The sequence below is a fragment of the Syngnathus acus genome, chromosome 2, assembly GCF_901709675.1.
Source record: "Syngnathus acus chromosome 2, fSynAcu1.2, whole genome shotgun sequence".
In the NCBI taxonomy this organism is placed as follows: domain Eukaryota; kingdom Metazoa; phylum Chordata; class Actinopteri; order Syngnathiformes; family Syngnathidae; genus Syngnathus; species Syngnathus acus.
Window position 1 is genome coordinate 4,144,715 of NC_051088.1, and position 15,172 is coordinate 4,159,886.

At 40.4% G+C, this 15,172-nt stretch overlaps 3 protein-coding genes across 5 annotated transcripts in view; 1 reads left to right on the forward strand and 2 right to left on the reverse strand.

The window, feature by feature from the left end:
* LOC119116500 (ERC protein 2-like) overlaps positions 1 to 4,416 on the reverse strand; it is a 97,752-nt gene extending 93,336 nt beyond the window's left edge. For both annotated transcript variants that reach the window (XM_037241938.1, XM_037241931.1), the window contains exons 1-2: positions 4,271 to 4,416; positions 1,764 to 2,862 (exon numbers count right to left, since the gene is read on the reverse strand). In XM_037241938.1, the coding sequence (XP_037097833.1) occupies positions 1,764 to 2,600 (837 nt within the window). In that variant the 5' untranslated portion in view covers positions 2,601 to 2,862; positions 4,271 to 4,416. The remainder of the gene's footprint in view (positions 1 to 1,763; positions 2,863 to 4,270) is intronic.
* Positions 4,417 to 4,842: 426 nt separating this feature from the next.
* apeh (acylaminoacyl-peptide hydrolase) lies at positions 4,843 to 10,836 on the reverse strand. Of its 2 annotated transcripts, XM_037268230.1 has the most exons (23): positions 10,752 to 10,836; positions 10,179 to 10,308; positions 9,967 to 10,093; positions 9,786 to 9,873; positions 9,627 to 9,699; positions 9,429 to 9,520; positions 9,208 to 9,282; positions 8,972 to 9,109; positions 8,691 to 8,782; positions 8,530 to 8,570; positions 8,280 to 8,401; positions 8,073 to 8,133; positions 7,894 to 7,991; positions 7,738 to 7,789; positions 7,309 to 7,397; positions 7,019 to 7,157; positions 6,600 to 6,683; positions 6,289 to 6,369; positions 6,022 to 6,110; positions 5,654 to 5,844; positions 5,437 to 5,539; positions 5,251 to 5,357; positions 4,843 to 5,181 (listed from the first exon to the last, which is right to left on the reverse strand). In XM_037268230.1, exons 1-23 carry the CDS (start codon positions 10,761 to 10,763, stop codon positions 5,076 to 5,078), a joined length of 2,190 nt encoding a protein of 729 aa, XP_037124125.1. In that variant the 5' UTR covers positions 10,764 to 10,836; the 3' UTR covers positions 4,843 to 5,075. The 2 variants fall into 2 exon arrangements, with proteins under 2 accessions (XP_037124125.1, XP_037124119.1); XM_037268224.1 differs by lacking the exon at positions 10,752 to 10,836 and having other exon boundaries at positions 10,179 to 10,401.
* Positions 10,837 to 11,067: 231 nt separating this feature from the next.
* capza1b (capping actin protein of muscle Z-line subunit alpha 1b) lies at positions 11,068 to 15,116 on the forward strand. The gene is made up of 10 exons (XM_037268269.1): positions 11,068 to 11,298; positions 12,111 to 12,174; positions 12,382 to 12,433; positions 12,508 to 12,571; positions 12,664 to 12,870; positions 13,266 to 13,345; positions 13,490 to 13,568; positions 13,669 to 13,740; positions 14,166 to 14,228; positions 14,328 to 15,116. The coding sequence occupies exons 1-10, from the start codon at positions 11,260 to 11,262 to the stop codon at positions 14,466 to 14,468; spliced, it is 861 nt and encodes a 286-aa protein (XP_037124164.1). The 5' UTR covers positions 11,068 to 11,259; the 3' UTR covers positions 14,469 to 15,116.
* The last annotated feature ends 56 nt before the right edge of the window (positions 15,117 to 15,172 follow it).

Here is a 15,172-nt window from a genome sequence, read left to right on the forward strand (position 1 = left end):
AGTGACTCATGCTCAAAGACGACAAAATTAAAAGCCACTTGTTGACTACTTTGGCCTCATGGTGGCGGCATTTCACTTAAAAACTGGGAAATTCTGAGTGAGTGTTGGAGGTGACTGCCAATTATAGAAGAAGGTAAACATGAGGTGGCAAAAAAGTGATGCTCGTGTTTATGAAACGAGAAGAGTTTCTATATAATATTGACAAACAAAACCTGCTTACAATTTGAAAAATTATAGGTCGAGCCTAACCAGTAATTTTAGTCTGTCAATTATTCCAGTTATTACTGGAGTCTGTCCATACTGATTTAGGATACTTCTGAACTGACCACCCAGGCAATTACTCCAACCAAAATTTAGAGGGAGCTGCCCATAAATGCTTTGACAATATAAACAGTAAACAAAAGGAATCAACATCAGTGCAGGTTAAAAGAAACAATGGCGGGTTACAGAGATGGTGATGAGCCCGTCAAAAAAAACAGTCTCTGCTCGTGTATCCGAAAGGTCAGCGGCATCAAGGACACCGTTGTGATGAAGGCAGGCGAGGGTGACATTGGCACACTGCAAGATGCCAGAACTGAATAGCAAGTCAAATTGTGTGGGCGACCTCCACACACACACACACACACACACACACTCTCTCGGTATGTGCACTCAAGCAGATGGTTAGGTGGGAGTTTGGTTTGGCACAGCTGAGGATGAAAGTGACATTTCTAATGCAAATGCAGCTTCGATGTTGACAACTTTGCAAGGTAACTCAAAGGATGAAATACACAAAATGAATCATCCACACTGGAACAACAAAGGCGATGCAATCCATTCTTAAACGACTTTGGGGTTATAGCGAATTATTTTCTATTTCCCAATCTTCATGGAAAACATATTGGAGACAGATTTTTTTTTTCTCAAAGATTTTTTTGTTTTATCTTATTAATGCAATTCAGTGGGTGTCACACTGAGATTGTCGCTATTCACGGCCCAGCCCGGTCGCTATCCCCAACCTATAGCAGCTGTCTACTATTTTCATAAATTAAATTAATTGGCCAATTAATAGATTGTCAGGTTGGTTTTTTGTCAAATATTGAAATCAGCCCCAAAAAGTCTGCCTGACCCTTGTAATGAGTAATGAACGTGGTTAAGGTAGAGTTGAAGAATTATTTAGAAAATATAGTGGAGTCCAGTGGCAAAGCTAGAGAGGGGGACGTGGGGGCATTGGTCCCCCCAAGAAATGTGCTAGGACCCACTGAGGTATCTTTGCGCCCCCCCCCATTGCCCCCCTCCCATTAAAATAATCCTAGCTCCGCCAGTGGTGAAGCCAAATTTTAAAAATGTGAATGATTTCAGAAATACCAAAGTAAAAGTTAAAAAATAAATAAAAAAAACTGCGTACAGTATACAATTTTTTAACTCTGTTGCAAGATTGCCTTGAAGAGTAACTGTTAAGCAGTGTTAGTCTGGTGCACACGAAGAAGGCACATTTCCATGGAAACTCAAACTCAGCCTTGACACTATCTTTACAAGGGAAGTGAAAAGTGGATTTTCTTTGCAACCTTAAAGACGGCTCCGCAGATGGTATGAGAAAAGGTGAGATGTCCACATGAGACACACGGATACAAAATAACCCGCTTGTGTGAAAATGACTCGCTGTTGATGTCACCGTTGACTCACTTGGTGCACAGTGCAGTAACATTTCCTTCAATGTGAAAACTTGTGGTTCATTAGGCAGCATTTTAATGGTCAATTCTGAGATAAAAACAAAGACTCACCTGAATATTATCTTGGTCTGCCCGTGAATAGTCCATAGGGGCTGAGGTCCTCGGTCCATCTTCCCGCCTGATGCTTTTGTCTCTCTTGACATCCGGACTCCAAAAATTGACATTGTTAAAACTGTGGCCTGTTCTTCCAACTAATTCTCTTTTTAGGTTGTCATTTTCCTTCTGAAGCTCCCTGAGTTGAGTCTGGAGATCAGATGCAGGAGGTTCTTCATGACCACTCGTATCCAACACATATGGACGTCTCCCAGACTGCCGTTGAACACCAAGAGTCCCTGCAGGGCCAAAGTTTTGGTCTTTGTAGTGGTTGGACAAGTGATTTGGATCAGGGGAGTTTATAGTCGAGTTGCTGCTCACACCCGCACCACGGCCACCGTTCAAGAAGCGGCTGGTGTTCCTCCCGAGTGTCATGGTGCCTTTGGGGTAACTTCCAGAAAGTTCCAACGACTCCCGCTCGCAGGGGTACATGCCTGACGTGCCATAAGCCGCATTTAAAGACTGGATGTTTTCCATTGACAGAGTTTTACCCCCTGGGGCTGTCGCTGAGCCACAGGTCACCTTCGCATGGGTTACAATGCTAGGTTTCTTTGGGCCGAGTCTTGACATAGATCCTTGACCTCCGGGTACTTTTGAAACGGGGGTGGACACCGAACCAGGTTCTAATCCGGAGCGGCAGCCTGGGGTTGAACTGGTCTTGGCCTGTTTACCTTTGGTCTGTTTGGCAGACCTTGAAAAGCGTGAATGAGATGCAGCGCCATCTGCATGACCGCTGCTCTTTGAGGCGGCAGACAGCTTGTTCTGGGCCGGCTTGGCTCGGATATTAAGAGGCATTTTTATTTGGCTAAATTTGGCATTTTGATAATACACTTAAGGTGAGTGGTTTTGTATCCCTTTGTGGATTCAATGTGGATGAAATGGCCAACTCCTGGCCTTTCAGTTTTCACCTGCCCATCGTGCATTCAACGGGGCTTGTGGATGAGACTTGCAATGTTTTGTCCTAATAACAGAAAGAGGTTGCCATGGGCAACAGGGCTCCCAAATACACCAACCGAACATGACTTGGTTTCAGGAACAGGACTAGACATCATGAATCCTTGATTAAAAAAGAAGAAAAGAATCAAATTAAAATTAGACATAAGAAAAAAAAAAATACATCAATGCCGAAACTTAATAAAATTGGAAATGGCGTTTTGGTTTTATATTGTAGGTAAGATGAAAGATTGTTCAATTATCATTCACTTATAATCTCAGTTCAATGGAGTTCAATAGATTTCAAATGAAGGTTATTGTGGCTTTAGACCTGCAACAAATTTCCACACTTTTGGATACTGAAAATTGCATTTTGGAACAATCTACTGGACACACCAATACCATCTACAAATGCAACTGACAAGTTCAGACATTCTTTTTCTACCTCATATATCACAGGCAGTCTATTATTTTAGCAGAATAAATCGATAAATTTGGTCATTTATTGTACATCTTAAATACGTACAGTGTTTGTTTCCACTGTGATTTATTTATAGTTTAGAATTGTCTACTGTTAGCCTCTTGTAATTGATGTTTAATTTACACTCATATTCAAACCTACGGACAGGTTAATCTTCAATCAACATGTTTTCAGAATGTAGGAGGCAACAGCAATTCCTACGCGGAGAGAGAGGGCAGATTCACACCCCCAACTTCAGAACTGTGACGCAGATTTGCTTATCCACCATTCCACCCATGGAGAATCAAAAAACGCATTTATCTGTGATGGGCCAGATATTGGAATGGCCCGTAAATCATAAGCAAATCCAAACGATAATCCCTCCTCTAATCCAAAAGGATTGGACGGTGGTGGTCACTGCACAATATCCAATTGAGTGATTGGTTAAATCTGAATGTCAATCATAACACAGATGTCAATCTCTCATCAGTCAGTGGTGCGAACAATGATTTTAGCTTTTGGGTGCTTTGTGGGAAATCATCAAATATGTTACGTTACATTTATGTCGACATCTGACTGGTTCACAATAGAGCAATCGAACAAGTTGCTCAATGCAATCACGTTATTTCATTGCGACAACTATAAGAGCAAAATAACTACAAGAGCAAAATAAAACAACTGTAGCAACTGCAAGTAACTCACTTGCTTTTATTTCCCAAATTGTCGTGACAGCCAGCTGTTGCCTGCAACAAGTCGTAGTTTTGCCGAGTGACGTCACTGATATCCATCCGTAAAGACAGTTTCCGAAAACATTTCCACTTGCCAACCACTATTTTAATTGCATGCAAGTGTAAAAGGGCGCATCCTCGATACAGACGCCGCCGCCGCGTAACTCTACTACTACAACTGCATGAGGAGGATTAGTTTCCTGCTCATATGTGCACTGCTACATGCTACACGAGTCCAATGCCTTACATAATAATTAATCTCAGTCCACATAGTTGTCATGCATGCGTTTGTCATGTTTGCAGCGGGGAGTAATACGGTACACCCTGCCCAAACACGTACGCACCTCTCTTCCATCAACCGGTAGCCGGCTCCTCCACCTGCCCGGAGTGGGTTACTCCATCACGATGTCATCCGGTCAGCTGTGCCGCTTTCGTGCGTGACCTCTGCTGCCATCATGCGTAGTGTGCGCTGCCAAATGTTGGCGCGTGCGCGACAGGACTGCTGCCCCAGCAGTCCTTTGGACTATGATTGGACCGTTTCATCCTCATCATCATCATCGTCGCCGCTATAGTACATGGACGTCAACTGGTCATAAAACTTAATCGTCATTTTCCATGCAAAATGTCCCAGGTCAATTTTGGCCAGGGAATATCCGGTTTGTTAAATTATTTTTAGTTTGAACGTTTTGGACAGCTAAGAAATTCATGACAATGAAATGTGGCAGTGAAATCTGTAAGGATATTATTATCATATTACATCAGTTTTTAAGTGATTTATGCTTCTGCTTGGCACTGAAGTTTAACAAGACTTATATGGGATGAAACTGCATTTTCACTCGACATCCCAAAATACGAGAGACTTGTGCTGACACAAGGACATTATGAATGCATTATTATGGAATAAAGACAGCACAGATGCCTATTTAAAACAGCCTTTATTCAAGTTTTAGGAGAGCTAAAACATTTAAAAAAATAATCATATATATTGTATCATCCCTAATCATCTCAGACACAGACAGAATCAAATGAATCTTGTTTTAGACCACTTATTTCCTTGGTCTTCACAAAGCCCCCAAAACAGGAAAGAACCTCCTTAGTATTTCAATATTTAGCAAGAGTTCACGCAAAACTCTTTTCATTCAAGCCCCATCACTCAAACAGGTGCTGTACAAACCACAGAGCGCTGTTCATGAAGCTATCAGACTCCGCATCCACATTGGGCAGGGAGTGGTTGTTCCCCGGGTACATCAGCAAACTACACACCAAATATCAGAGCATCAGAAACTCATGGTAGAAAACAGACAAGTCAGAAAAAGCAACTTACCGGACAGGCACTTGTTTTGCCTTTAGAGCTCTGTAATATTCAATTCCTTGTTTGTGGGGTACACGCTTGTCATCTTCTCCGAGTACGAGTAAGACCGGTGTTTTCACCTACATTCATGTAACTGATTAGCACCAATTAAGCACACATCCATACTAAACACACATTTATCCTTCACAGATCTCATACCTGTGACACATGTTTGACTGGAGACTTGCTCAACATTTGTTCCCAAACAGCAGGCTCGTATAGACTATCTGCGGTGTAGTCAGAGCCAGCCTCAAACATGCACCTGTAAAATGTGAAAATCAGAATCAGCGGCAGTTAAAGTAAAATCTGGTACTTCCTTTTCTCGTAGCACTGCAAAACAGCGATCAAGTAGCACAAAGAAAGCATGTCACACTACCAGTCCGGGATGTCTGTGGTGCAAACCATAGAGGCCAGATTGACGACGGGGTTGAAAGCCACACAAGCCTTGTAGTAACTGGGATATTGGCCAATGAGATGACAGGCTAAGAAGCCTCCATGAGAACCTCCGGCAACTGCCAGTTTCTGCCTGTCGAACTTGTCACCCTTCAGAACACTTTCAACAGCAAACTGGGGGTGAAAAACATGAAAACAACATCATGCAGGAGTTGGTAAGAAATTAATTGTGGGGATTGTTTCACAATTGCAACTTCACAAATAAAACACCAATGCAGTAAGATCATGTGTAACACAAGTCAAAACAAAAGAACCTATTGCCGCCTAAATATGTACAATTACTCATTTTACTTGAACGTCTTTGACGTCTTGTGTCCCAACATTGCCGGGCAATGAGAGGATATTGTCCTGGCCAAATCCAATCGACCCCCGATAGTTCACTGAAAACAGATAAAACAAGCAAAAAATGGTTATGGATATGCCAATCATCCATTTAAAATCACTAAGCAACTTTTGCAGAGTTTGACACAGTTTTAATATATTAAGGACATTTTTGGCACTAGCTTGGCACACATAAGGTTTGAGATTTCAAAGTTTCACTTTGGGATTTGAACACACCTAACAACACAGCAAAGCCCAACTTGCAATACACCGCGGGGGACAGAAGCCAGTCTGCAACAGTCACAGAGTGTGGACCCCCTGTAGACATAAATATTTTATTGTTCATCGCTCAGTATAACAATCCCATTAGCAGTAATTCATTCATTAATAATTCAGTCGTAATTCATTATAATTACAATCATTGCAACAAAAATAATTCATGTGACACAAGGCAAACAATTTAAGAATAAGTCAAGTCAATTCTCTGTTTCTTAAGACAATATGCCAGGAATAATGCAATGCAAACTTAAGTCAGCATAAGCACCAACCGTGAGGATACACAATAAGAGGTAGCTTGGCACCGTCCTTCTCCTCCTTTGGTTTAAATAGTAAAGCTTCGAAGTCAAGGCCAGCTGGGAAAACAGAAAATGGCATTATATTTCATAAACACATCAATTGCAATTTCGAGTTGAGACAATTAGCAAGACAAAAAAAGTTAGTCATCTATAATATTAATCATATTTTGTTTAATTATTACATCGCTTAACATTATATTTGATGATGTATTTTTATTTATTATTATGCCAAATATGTTAATGAGTGCTTGCCTGGATAGATTTTTGAGTTCATATGAACATTAAAAAAATCCAATGTATTACCAATAAATAAAAATGTTGCTTGGAAGTGTTTTAATTTTTTCCCCTAATTAAAAATAGGAAGAAAAAACAATAACATATCAAGCTCTTACGGTATTGGCTGTTGTCTTGGTCTGAGGGAGGGGCCAACGTCAAGATCTGCCAATCAATTTCTGGCAATGTCTGAGATTCCTCCAGTGTAATCCAGACCATTTGTTCGTCAGAATCCCTGGTCGGAAGAAACCCCACTCTCTGGACACGAGACAAGTGAAATCCCAGTTCAATAAAAACGTGAGGGTAAGTCCAGCAGCCAAAGTGGCTCTAGGTCAGATATTTTTTGAATGCCTTAATGGAAACTAAAATCCCGTCATGCCATCTAATAATTGAATGAAGAAATGAATACCAGACTTGGAGGGCAGTTTGGTGAAGAGCAGCTTGCCACTATCAGATCTCTCTCGACAGTCAGCAGATTCCAGGCACCCATGGCAGACGCTACATAACACATATTTACGTTTGATTATAAATACAATTGTTGTGACTGAAAAGACATTTTGAACTGGTGAACAACTTGCTGCCTCAAAACATTAGTAACCACTCAAACAAACAGTCTGTTGTGGTCGAACATTTTTAACAATAGCAGTTTGTTGTTCACGGAGGGCTGAGGTAGACCGAGATAACGCTGCTCAGTTGCATGTATGTGCATATATTTCAGATTTCTTTACCAAACAAATTTCAAATAAATCATAATTGGACATGCAGACGGTCAAAAAAAAAAAAAAAAAAAAAGCATTCGTGATGTAATTTATTGAGCCTTTGGTATGTCTTGACTCACTTGAGGTCAACGAGGTGACGCTCCCTGTATTTATATCCACTGCCAGCAACTCCTTCAACACAGACAAGAACAACTTTTAATCTGGGACATTCAACGAGAGTGAAAAAAATTTACAATGAGTATAATGCACAATTCGTATTCTGAAATAAGAAAGACCTTGCGGCTGCGCTGAGGACAGGCAAAAATAATTCGCTGACTATCTGCTGACCAGCATTTAGGTGGCAACTGAGTGCAATAGATGCCAGTGAAGCCATCTGTACAATCACAAACACAAACATTCAAGACGAATTATAAATGAAAAGTGTGCAGTGAAAATAGCAACAAATGTCAATTACCTTCTCTTGGTCTCTTTACCACATCCACCACCACTGATGTCTTCTTAGTATACCAATCATACTAGACAGAACATCCAGAGAAGAAACAGCTTCAGCATTACAAGGTATACTCTCAAGAATACCACAACCCCCAACTAAACAACGACTAAAGAAAATGCTTCTGGTGTAAGACAAAAATTGGGAGTAGACATCTATAATGAGCTTTACCATACACAGTCGGCTACATTGCATGTGTGCTCCAAAGACCGTATTTTCTAGGTAGACAATTCGACACTGGTCTGGGCTCAGCCTCGGGGAGAAGACTGCGCTGTCGTCTGAAGCCAACTGCTCTGAAAGGTACAAAATATTCAAAAATAGAAGTGAGAAAAAGATTTATCTTCATAAAGTTAAAAATTATTATTATAAGTCGCATTATTATTATAAGTCGCAGTTTGTAAGCTAAGCTAACTGCACTTACCACATTTCCCTCCAGTGAGATCCACATAGTACAAAGATGACCTGAGGGGGGGAAAAGGACAAAGGTGACGAACTAAATGAGGATTTTATTTTAAACAGAGTTAGCATGCACGGTTAGCACAGACAAACAATATGCCCAGATAACAATGACGATTAAATTACCTCCTGTTCGGACAAGATCTGAGTCCAAGTCTCGAAGGTTCATGACGCCATCCGGCAAACACCACACCTGTGTCTCCTGGAGCCCAAAATGCCTTCAGAGATCAAAAGAGGCCTTGATTTTAGTCAACATTAAAAGAAGAAAAATCCTTGGAGACATCCAATATTATCACATATTCGTACCCAAAATTTGAAAGTGTTTAATTATTTGGACTAGTCAGTAAGTCAAGCAAATATTTTATCAGGTCACTTACAAATGCAGGGAGACATAATTGTGCACTAACCTGCCCTGGTGAGATGTTCTCAGGCACGCCTTCTAACACAGAAACATTGTTGCCCTCAATGTCCAAAACACAGAGCACCGGGCTGCTCTTTTTAACCAGGTCCTCTCCCCAATCTTCATAGAAGACAAATTGCTCTCCCTTCAGATCAATCGAAGGGAACAAAAAGACATTGGTATTAGCCACACAACACTCAAGAGGAAAAATGAAAATGTCTCAGAGATGTTGATTGAAACTACTTTGACGGCATCTTTTTTCTCTGATCTTAACCCGCCTTCTTCATCCACACTAGATGACAACGCTGAAGACTCGGTCTACAATCAGAAAGTCACACAAAGAATAGCAGAAGTCATTTTAGGTAAACAAAGACTGAACAGATATTTTGATTTTTGGGTTACATACAGTGTGCTTTACTTATTACAATGGTAGTTATTGAATTTTAGGGATACTCTTGTCACACCTGGAAGAAAGACTCTGCCTTGGGTCTCTTTCTCTCAGCCACATACAAGAGGTGTGTCTCAGATTGGGACCAGACCAAGCAACCAAAGAGCGCTGAAGATACAAAATGCATTGCCATTATTCTGTGACTACAAATGTCCATATTGTTGTTTGTAAAACATTTGACATCAGAAAATAGGAAGTCATTGGGGTAACTTACCATCTTCATAAACTTTTCCATGCTTCTTTAAAGCGGTGAGATTGATGCTTTTCACCATGTTTTTATTCCAGATCTAAAGAGGTAGGTATGTTAGGTATGTTTTTCGGTCATACTTGGTGGAAACGATTTGAGAGACACTGAGTATAAACAACACCAAACCTCGAGAAACTGGTTCTCCTCGCCCTTTACTGTGCTTTTTCTGATAACAGCTTTCATTTCTCCAGATGGAGCATCTCTACTCAGCAACCTGTATGGGGAAGAAAACGTGTCTATCAGAAGTAAGAAAATTGTACGCATATTCAAAAAATCACTCAAATACAACTATACAATTTGTACATACACTCCTTGGACCTTGGTGCAGTTTCCTGAAGGTGCTGAAAAGACCACAGACTTGTCATCATGGAACACGATGTACTGTTTGCAAAACTTGACATTCTCGTTGCTCTCCAGTTCACGCTGGCTCCATTCTGCAGCAGATATTCATGATTAATGTCAGTGATCATGGTAGGATCAGAAGGATGTATACTCCTCAACATTTGACGGTACACAAACCTGTATAAATGTTGCTGTATTTGCCTCCATACTGGGAGGTGATGACAGGTCCCACGTTTGCACTGCTAAGTGAGGGGAAAAGGCTGAGCTGTCTGTAGACTTTTGCGATTTCTTCCGGGTTGGTAATCACCTGACAACACGCAGCACATCTACTCAAACTACGAGCGATTGGCATCATTTGTCCCAAGGAGAACAATGCCCTGTTCATTTTTAAGCAAGGGACTTAACAGCTGGCCCGATTGGAACGTGCATCGGTAAAGCCACACCTAAAAAACTAAGTTAATTAGTTACCAACAAAAGGTGGATAATACTTAATGCAGCCAAGCTCAAATAAAATAAAAATAATAAACAGCTTTGTCTATCAATGTCTGACCAGGTTATTTTGATCAGGAACTTCCTGGAGTGTACCAATTGACAGTCAAAAGCAAAACGAGCCTTGAGCTTATCTGTGAGCTAGCTAGGATAGCCGAACGATCACAGTTAAGTGCGTTCATTGGCAGAAAACGTAACTACCACCGCCGACACGATCGAGTGAGAAATTTGTCGGTTCTGGTCATGAATAGGCTGACATACCTGTGACTCCATGTCTGCACGTTAGTAGTCGCTGTCAGGTTGTTAGCAATTAAGAAAAAGAGGATAAACAAACTTTTTGCCTTTGGTGACATTCAAAATAAATTAAATGGTAACCCCAAAAAATAAATAACAACCAGCCCGAAATTTCGTAACTAAAGATATTGCATCATCTGCTATATATTGGTGTGAATTTATTGGAACTTGTAAATAAAACTCGTTTATAGCATCTACAGCTTCTTATAATAACATTTTTATTTTGAAGGAAATTAAACAACAGGAAGCAGTGGTAATAAAAGCCCGACTCCGATAACGTCCACCCAAATCTTACTTTGTCTTTGTTGTCTTTTAAATGTTGATCATACTTGTGAATATATTTTGTTGTTGTTTAAAGTGAAATGTGCTCTTTTTCTTTTTCGCTCGAACACGTAACACTTTTCCTTGATCTCTTAAAAACAGTCGTGTCGCTTCCGTCAATCCGAGCGAGTAGGTGGGGTCACAATGAGCCAAGATGGCTGACTTTGAGGAACCGCTATCAGACGAAGAGAAGGTTTGAACCTTGTTAACTTCTTTGATTCGCTGCTTCAATTGCTTTAACTTACTAACAAGTAAAGTTCACACAATGGGTAGGAAAGGCCGGGATTCGCCGACACATTGCAATAAAAAAAAAAAAGGCTATTCCCCAAAAGAGATTTCGTTTACCATTTAGCCAGTGCTGGTGATGCATCTTCAGCTAGCAGTATTTATTTCAGGTCAATAATTATGGGATCTACGCTTTAAATCTTTGCATACCATGAATCGGGATTAAATGCATCAGATAGTAAATGTGTTAGTTTTCCGTTACTTCTGCTCGTCAGCATCAATCCGGATGCACGTCAGCCAATGAGGTTTTCTTGGGTCAGAGGGGTTTAGTTACAGCTCAAATATTTTATAGTCTCACATGACTTGAAGTCCCCATTTCAGGTCGTTTAGTTCATACGGAGCCTGGACACCCCCTGAAATCAAATTGGCAGTAAATGTTTGAAAGCTCCAATGATGAGGACCCACGTTCTTTTTAATAATGTGGTCTTCAAAGAATATATGAACACTCATGATAATGTGACACAGTTAAGTCCCATTTGCATTAGCATCATGTTAATAAATAACAATAGTTATAGGTTTAGGTATTTGCAATGTCACAATCATTTTTCTCCTAATCCTCTGGTTTTCCAAATATCTTTTGGGTATAATAATAGAGGTTCACTTGAATGTGAAATGTACATATATATATAACAGGAGCATGATTGTAGACAGCACAACCAAATTACAGTCTCATAAATACGATGTAATGTTCATACTATGTATCTATTTTTTATCTCAAAGGTTCGCATTGCAGCCAACTTTGTGACCCGTGCCCCACCAGGAGAGTTCAATGAGGTCTTCAATGGTAAGAGGTCTCAACATTATGTATTTGGACACATTTATAACTAAGTTTATTGGATATGAGTAGCCTATATACACGTATGTAGCCAGTCATAATGGAGCAAATCAGTTTGTAATTTTATGGCACGTATATTGCACATAGTCGTGCTTAAGGATTTTGCGGCTGCCCATTGGACTTTGGTCATCATGAGGTGTATTTTTGTCTTTACAGATGTGCGGCTTCTTCTTGACAATGACACACTCCTCAGGGAGGGAGCATCACAGTAAGTACCGTTTATTATGGATCAAGCTATTTTCCCCATAACATCAGACATCCTAACATGTCTCATGTGTCCAGCTCCTTTGCCCAGTACAACATGGATCAGTTCACACCTGCCAGACTTGATGGCTTTGAAGACCCGGTATGCGTCACCATAATCTTTCCTTCTTCATTATAGAAACACAGTTTTAATGATGTCCACCCCCCAAACCTTCCTTGGTTTTATTCACACAGGTCCTGATTACAGAGCATGGCGACCTGGGTCAGGGGCGCTTCCTGGACCCTCGCAACAACTTGTCTTTCCGCTTTGACCACCTTCGGAAAGAAGTGAGCGACGTGCAGCCATATGAAGGAGACGCGTCTCTTAAAGCCTGGAGGGATTCCTGCGACAATGCCCTTAGTGCCTACGTCAAAGAGCACTACCCGACTGGAGTCTGCACAGTGAGTCTTCTTCACTTCACAGGAAGAAGCAGTTTTGTAGATAGTGAACAATTCATCAAAAACATATACAGGATAACAAGTAACATCTGTATTGCCATGTTAACCAATATCCGACCACTAACCGTAGCAACATGTCGACAATATAACAATACTCGTAGGTAATTTTTAATCATTTGTGTAAAAGGACTTATGTCACTTCATCTTACTGAGTCAGTCTACTCTAGATGTCTTGCATATTGCCCCCTGGTGGCCAAGGCATGCACAACAAAAGGAGTGATGTGGGGCTGGACGGGAGCAATGGCTTTTAGTTTTATACTACATTTAAATGGGGAAAAATAATTTGAGATACAGACTTGTTCCATTTTCTCTCCTTATGTACTATTTCTGTGGGACAGGTATATGGGAAAACTGTTGATGGCCAGCAAACCATCATCGCCTGCATTGAGGGACATCAGTTTCAACCCAAAAACTTTTGGTATATTACCGTCTTATATGAAAAGTCATCTAATGGGCTTGGTATATGTTTAAGCAATTGGCTAAATTATATCACCAATAGATTTTTTTTTTTGTTCCTTTACATCAATGAATGTCAGTTGTTCTTGCTTTGATTGCTGAACAGGAATGGTCGCTGTAGGTCTGAGTGGAAACTTACCATTGGCCAGTCCACAGCACAGGTTGTGGGAGTGTTGAAAATCCAGGTGAATTGACCTCGGTGTACCCAATTTTTTTAATGATGAATAAGGCAAAGATGAATGAGGAAAAAAAAATCAAGACTAATCTTGCTTCTGCTATATCTAGGTCCACTATTATGAAGATGGGAATGTGCAGCTGGTTAGTCATAAAGAGATCGAGCAATCGATATCAGCGACTGTAAGTAAACCTCAAGACAAAGTCAAGACGAGTCAAACCCACAATTTCCTTTACAATAATATGTTGTATGTACCCCCAATAGTCTAAACACGGCATTCTGACTAATATTGCCTTTGTGGAGTATAAGTTAAGAGGCAAAATTCATCTGTTTTTATCCAGCATGGGGGCTGCCATTTGCTGTCAACTGGAAATGACATCACAGTTGCTCAGGTCACAAACAATCACAACTCAGTTTCAGAAAACTGGTGAGCTGTCATAAGAACAGATGTAGGTTGCATTTTTAATTCATATTCCACAAACAAAACATCAATCACAATGACTGGTTGGGCCTCACAGAACATATTACAAAGACAATCTTTGGGTTGATTTCTCCTTTAAGAATGGTGAAAATTGCAAATAGAATGACTTAATTGTATCTCAAACAGAGTGAAACTCAAGCGGCTAAGGAATTTGTTGACATTATCGAAAATGCTGAAAATGATTACCAGGTAAGCTTATACCTCAGGTAGCAGTTTAATGAGATAAAAATACAATATGTATGCAGTAGTAATGTACTTTAATGTACTTTCCTCCACTTTGACTACCAGACTGCAATCAGTGAGAACTACCAGGCCATGTCTGATACAACGTTTAAGGCTCTACGTCGCCTGCTGCCCGTCACACGCACCAAGATCGACTGGAACAAAATTCTAAGTTACAAAATTGGCAAGGAGATGCAAAATGTCTAGTGGAAGGTCAGCGAGAGGGAGATTCAAGCTACCTAATCACTTAACCAAACTGGACTTAACCAAAGCAAAATGATAGTAGTTTGGGGCAAGGAATCCATGAAAAAGAAAAAAAAACTCATCAAAACTTCAATTTGCAGACTGTAATACATATGCATGTCTGATTTGGGGAGAATGAATGAGATCATCATAGTTTGCAGTAAATGGTTGTAAGAATTGTGCAGAACAACATATTGATAAAGACTTGGGGATGAAGAAGAACCAAAAAAAAAAAGAAATGCTTTGTAATGTGCTCTTGCTTTGGTAACATGACCTCCACTGCTGTCCTTTTCTGTTACGAAGCATTAAAAACCATTTTCCCAAATCTCTTTCCCATGGTAAAGAACTCCATTCTCCCACCCACGGATGCACATTTCTATTTTAATATGCTGTTTTCTTTTGGAGTCATGAAATGCTGTATTGTAATGTGTTGGTCAATGCCCAGTGCACATGAAAAGCAAGATGTTAACCTTTGTAGGGCCACATCAAAATGCATCTGTATACCAATACTTCAAAGCAGACATTTTTGGATGGATGCTCAGACTGTGCTGATCGGTTATGTGTTGCCTGTACTGCCCCATTCTGTTGTATGAATTAAAGGACGAAAGAACACGCCTGCATTGCTGCTATTGCACCCATGCAAGAGTCTAAAGGTTGTTAGCTGAGCG

Bases quoted from the DNA above. Each gene is read 5' to 3' on its own strand.
- apeh (XM_037268224.1), bottom strand. From the start codon at position 10,386: ATGAACAGGGCATTGTTCTCCTTGGGACAAATGATGCCAATCGCTCGT. The intron at 6,111-6,288 runs GTGTGTTCAAAT...ATCTGTTTTCAG, and splicing joins GGGCTTTGCTGTGTTGTTAG to TGAACTATCGGGGGTCGATT. The intron at 5,845-6,021 runs GTAAAATGAGTA...TTTCACCCCCAG, and splicing joins AAGACGTCAAAGACGTTCAA to TTTGCTGTTGAAAGTGTTCT.
- capza1b (XM_037268269.1), top strand. From the start codon at position 11,260: ATGGCTGACTTTGAGGAACCGCTATCAGACGAAGAGAAG. The intron at 12,572-12,663 runs GTATGCGTCACC...TTATTCACACAG, and splicing joins TTGATGGCTTTGAAGACCCG to GTCCTGATTACAGAGCATGG. The intron at 13,741-14,165 runs GTAAGTAAACCT...TATCTCAAACAG, and splicing joins AGCAATCGATATCAGCGACT to AGTGAAACTCAAGCGGCTAA.